We start from the raw sequence: 5421 nt of genomic DNA, 5'->3' as shown, positions 1-5421 counted from the left end.
ATCATATTATTGTTTTGTAATATGTCAGGGTTCCAAATAGGTGTACGTTTGCATGGGATTAATGAAGACTCCGTTATTTTTAGAAACTCCCACCATGCTGTCAGAGAAAAGCTGATGTTGATACTTTTAAAGCATTCATGTCTTTTGATGTTTGAGCTAATAAATGGTAGGTCTGAAATCTCTAGATCCTTGCATAGCTTAACAGATACTCTGACCCGTAACTATCGTAAAGCGCTTCGACTGGACGTAGACACCTTTCGCACATGCGGAGTACCGATCGGGTTTCCGGTACGGATCGGGTAGTGACAGTGACAACTACTGCACAGACTGTCTTCAACAACCACTAGGTGCATTATCGCCACCAACAGGTGGTGGTTAAAGTTTGAGCTCTCTGGGGTTTTGAATCGGTTTCAGATATCTGAGCTTTTGTGCTTCTTTCTTTAATCCAGTGTGTCTTCATGTGAGTGTCTCCTCTCCTCCAGTTTCTCCTGCATTGCTTTGAATCCTGAAAAACCATCTTCCTCCCCTTGCTGTTGACCTGCTTAAGCCTTCTCGCAAAATTATTCAATTTCCACCAAAATGAGCTGGTATCTAGGACAACATCTTCATTCACTTTCATAGCCTATACCTGTGACAGCTGCAGACTCCACCACCCCACAGCTCTGAACTGGATACATGCACATACATAGATAACTGGAGTTTGGGTTCAGATTTGTTGTCTCAGGATGATCCAGACTTGAGGTCCACACAGCTCTCTGAGGACTTGGTAGAAAACTGTGGCAGCATTCGTGTGATTGTTTGCTCCCTTAGCTCACGGTAAGAAGAAGACAGCTTCAACCGTCTGTGTGTTGACAAACTGGAACACACCTTCACCGCTTTTTCTTGCTAGTAACGGTGTTGTAATGGCAGAAAAAGCAATTAGTTAAGTTACTAGTCACTGAAAACAAGTACTGGTGTTAGTACCACTGTTTATTTTAATGCCATTATTCCCATCACTGCTCATGACCATAAATACATGTTGCAATTTTGGAGTCTATTAAAGCTGTAAGAGGGCAAGAGATAGGGTACACCCTGGTCAGATCCCCAGACTGAAAAGAAGAGGATCTTCAGGCCTGGAAATGGCTTGAGAAGGAAAATTTGTTTTTGCTTTTTGAAATAAAAATGTCTTTAGCTGCTTTCTACAGCTTCAGATACTGTAGAAATAGAGGAAGTGCATTCCACAGTCTCTGTGCAACAGATTGGAAAGATTGGTCCCTTCGAGTTCTGACACAAGTGTGGGGGACCACCAAAAGGTTTTGATTCCATGACCTCAGGTTATGAGAAGAGTTGTGTATACAAATCAAATCAGCAATAAAGGAAAGGGCTCTAAAGTTTAAAACTAGAATTTTAAAATGAAGCCAGTGTAGTGACTTTAAAACGGGAGTTATATGGGCTCCAATTGTCTCATTGCAGAGTTTTGCACAACCCGAAGATGAGCCAGCCCTTTCCTGTTGAGACAACTAAACAGACTATTGCAATAGTTGAGTCTTGTAGACAAAAGCATGGATATCATCTCAAGTTCACTCATTGACACCATTAATCTAGGTTTTGAGATGTTCCTTAAATGAACAAAGCGGGTTCTTACTGTCTTATTTAAATTTTGCTCCAAAGTAAAAGCTTAATCAAAAACAACACCCAATATCAGCCTGTTGTCTCGTCCCACAGCAGATTAAAATAATGACCTAGGAATTGAATTAGAAAAAAAATCAAATGTATTTTTAACATTACTCATTGTCCGAATAAAGATGAAATAAATAAGAATATTAAGTAATACAGATTAAAGTTCCAGTAGTATTTAAACAAAAAAAAAGTTTGCAAACAGGAAATTAAAAATGGTCTCTGGCGTACGTTTAAATAAAGATTCAAATTAAATCAAAAATATTTTATTTTCCAGTCCAAAACAAGTTCCCAACGTTTACAGATGATTCAGTTCATAAATTCACAATTGCATGTCGCCCTGGAGCTGGTCTCATCTTTAGGATGATGTTCCTAGCTGCTGATAACCATGCTAAAGCTCTGTCACGACTACAGCCATGTGAGACGTGCATGAGGCTCTTTACAGGATCATATATACAACTGTGCTTAATTACAGTAAAACTGAACAAAACAGAATTGTTGTATATCATGAGGTCTTTATGTCAATTACACAGTTTAACTGATTACATATATAGTTAAATACTTATGTGGTCCAACACGCAAATTTGGGGGATGGGGGGTGGACAAACAAACTAAGAGACAATGTCGCTTCTCTTGTTTTATAGTTTGCTGTCGCATTTCACTCGTTGGCTAACAAGACTGAAAAGCTATTCGCTTAGCAAGCATCATCCTGGGGTGTTTCTGACAGGGAAGCTCACATAAACATTACCAGGTACCAATGTGAGGCATTAATTTAACTTGACATCACAAGTCCAGGGTGCTGGTGTTGTGCCAAAGTTATGGTCTGCCAAAAACAGATGTCCAGTATTTGCCAAAAAGAGATTTTTATGTAAGTACATGTTTTTTGCACACTGGTAACAGTGAAACAGTTTATTTGCAGCGTAGGATCGTTTGTATTTGGAATATGAACGGAGATTCCTGAGGATTTTGTCACACTGGACACAGATGTAGCTATTGGTGTTAAGATGAGCTGAATGTGAGAAGCTTCTGTCACAGTGTCTACAGTTGTATGGTTTCTCTCCTGTGTGGATTTGTTCATGTCTCTTAAGCTGGCTAATAGTGGTGAAGGATGACCCACATTGGTCACAGACGTGCTTTTTAACCCCACTGTTACAGAGTTCGTGTTTTTTGTAATTCACTCAGTGTGGGAAAGGTTCTCTCACACTCTTTGCAGTAGTTCATTTTGTCTCCAGTGTGTCTACGCTGATGTATTTTCAGGCTTTCTGGTAATTGAAAGTTTTTCCACAAAGGTCACAGTGAAACTCTTTCCCACCACCACAGTGACGACAGGGTTGAGAATTGGATCCATCTGTGTCGTTCTGCTTCTAAACAAAGACACAAACACAGTAAGTCAGGGAATTCCTTCAACATTTTTATCCTGAACATCGCCTGAAACAAAGAGCATCTCCCAATTTAATGTATTTGATGTAGAGGAACAGCAACAAGCACTGGTACTGTATAAGTTTTCTACAGTACCAGTTTTTCCTTCCCACTGTCGCCAAAGTGCTTGCTCATAGGGGGTCATATGATTGTTGGGATTTTCTCTGTATCTATTATTGTAGAATCTACTGTACAATATAAAACACCTTGAGGCGACTGTTGTTGTGATTTGGCGTTATATAAATAAAATTGAATTGAATCTTGAAAATTGATGACTATGTCATAAATTGCAGGGACAAGGTTAAAAACTTGGGCGTGTGGTTCGACATGGCGCTCTCCTTCGAGTCTCATGTAAAAGAGACAACAAAGACCGCCTTTTGTCATTTGAGGAACAAAGCTAAAATCAGACAAGTTTTATCAAACTACACTGCAGAGGTTCTTCTCCACGCATTTGTGTCTTCGCGTATCGATTATGGTAATGCTCTCCTTTCTGGGCTACCAAAGAAAGGTTTTAGAGGTTTACAGATGGTGCAAAATGCAGCTGCTCACATTTGAACTAAAACTGGAACATTTGAGCACAATACCCCTGCATTGAAATCACTTCATTGGCTACCTTGTGAGGTTCGACAGATTTTAAGGTCCTGCTGCTCACCTACAAGGCTTTAAATGGTTTGGCACCTTCATACCTCTCTGATCTTTTGAACCCTTATGTTCCATCCCATGCTCTCCGATCCCAGGATTCTGGTCATTCAAAAGTTCCTAGAGCCAGAAAAATAACTATTGGGGGAGCGTGCTTTTTCCTTTTCCTGGGAAATTGTTTTGTGGAACAACCTCCCTCAAGATATTAGTGGAGCCTCTGTGGAGGTTTTTAAAGCCAAGTTGAAGACCCACTAGTTCACCCTATCCTACACATCTTAATTATTGTTTTTAACTTTTATTGCTATGCATCACTTTTATTTATTTATTTATTTTTAAATAGCTGTACAGAACTTTGTCTGAGAGCACTTCATAAATAAAGTTCTTCTTCTTATGTTTTTGTTTCTTTGTTTTCTGTTTACTTTTTTATTTTGATTAGAGAAAAGGTGAGCCTAGGTCCTATTAACCTATAACAACTGTGATACTTGCTTCTACTAATAACACTCAGCTTACTGGACGAAAATAACGCATTTTTTCAATCAATTCATCCAATATAACTCCATAAGTTTACTGATCTGACTTGTTCCAAACACTCAGTCTAAAATAAGAAGATAATAATATAAATACATACCTCACAGTAACTGCACTTGTAGAGTTACTTTCTGGTGTGGATCTTTTGGTGTCTTCTCAGGTAACGTGGAGATTTGAAAGTCTTATCACACAGGTCACATTTATAAGGTCTCTCCTCATTGTGGGTAAATATGTGTTGTTGTAACTGTACATCTCTTGTAAATAGTTTTCCACACTGATCACAGAAATAAACATTATGTCCAGTGTGACTGCGTAAGTGTACATTTCGTGACTCTATACGGTGGAATGTTTTTCCACAAAAATCACAGCTGTACGCTTTACTTCCAGAGTGGGTAACTTGATGACGCTGCAAGTACGTACTGTGAGCAAAAGCTTTACCACACTGATCACAGCTGTACGCTTTAACTCCAATGTGGACGAGTTGGTGTCTTTTTAAGCCTCCAGGCTGGGTAAAAGATTTTCCACACAACTCACAGCTGTACGGTTTAATTCCACTGTGGATGAGTTGGTGTGTTTTCAGGTGTTCAGCCTGGATAAAAGATTTTCCACACAAGTCACAGCTGTACGCTGTAATTCCACTGTGGATGAGTTGGTGTGTTTTTAAGGTTTTAGCCCAGGTAAAAGATTTTCCACACAACTCACAGCTGTACGGTTTAATTCCACTGTGGATGAGTTGGTGTGTTTTTAAGCTTCCAGGCTGGGTAAAAAATTTTCCACACAACTCACAATTGTAGGGTTTAACTGCACTGTGGATAAGTTGGTGTGCTTTCAGGTATTGAGCCCGGGAAAAAGATTTTCCACACAAGTCACAGCTGTACGCTTTAATTCCTCTGTGGAGGAGTTGGTGTGTTTTCAGGTGTTGAGGCCGGGTAAAAGATTTTCCACACAAATCACAGTTGTAGGGTTTAACTCCACTGTGGATAAGTTGGTGTGCTTTCAGGTATGGAGCTCGGGAAAAAGATTTTCCACACAAGTCACAGCTGTACGCTTTAATTCCACTGTGGATGAGTTGGTGTGTTTTCAGGTGTTGAGCTCGGGTAAAATTCTTCCTACACTCGTCACAGCTGTATTTCTTCTCCCCCTTTCTTCTGTGAGGTTTGTCGGCCTCCTGAGAGCGCT

At 39.8% G+C, this 5421-nt stretch overlaps 1 protein-coding gene across 1 annotated transcript; it reads right to left on the bottom strand.

The window, feature by feature from the left end:
- Positions 1-2754: 2754 nt before the first annotated feature.
- On the bottom strand, positions 2755-5416 carry LOC102205972 (zinc finger protein 227-like; the record flags this gene model as incomplete). Its single annotated transcript, XM_005752411.1, has 2 exons — positions 2755-3020; positions 4343-5416. A coding segment is annotated over one exon (1050 nt), but the record flags the coding sequence as incomplete, so codon positions are not given.
- Positions 5417-5421: the final 5 nt, after the last annotated feature.

The sequence above is a fragment of the Pundamilia nyererei genome, unplaced genomic scaffold, assembly GCF_000239375.1.
Source record: "Pundamilia nyererei isolate P.nyererei 1_Seehausen unplaced genomic scaffold, PunNye1.0 scaffold00357, whole genome shotgun sequence".
NCBI lineage: Eukaryota > Metazoa > Chordata > Actinopteri > Cichliformes > Cichlidae > Pundamilia > Pundamilia nyererei.
This window is presented reverse-complemented; position numbering and strand designations above follow the sequence as displayed.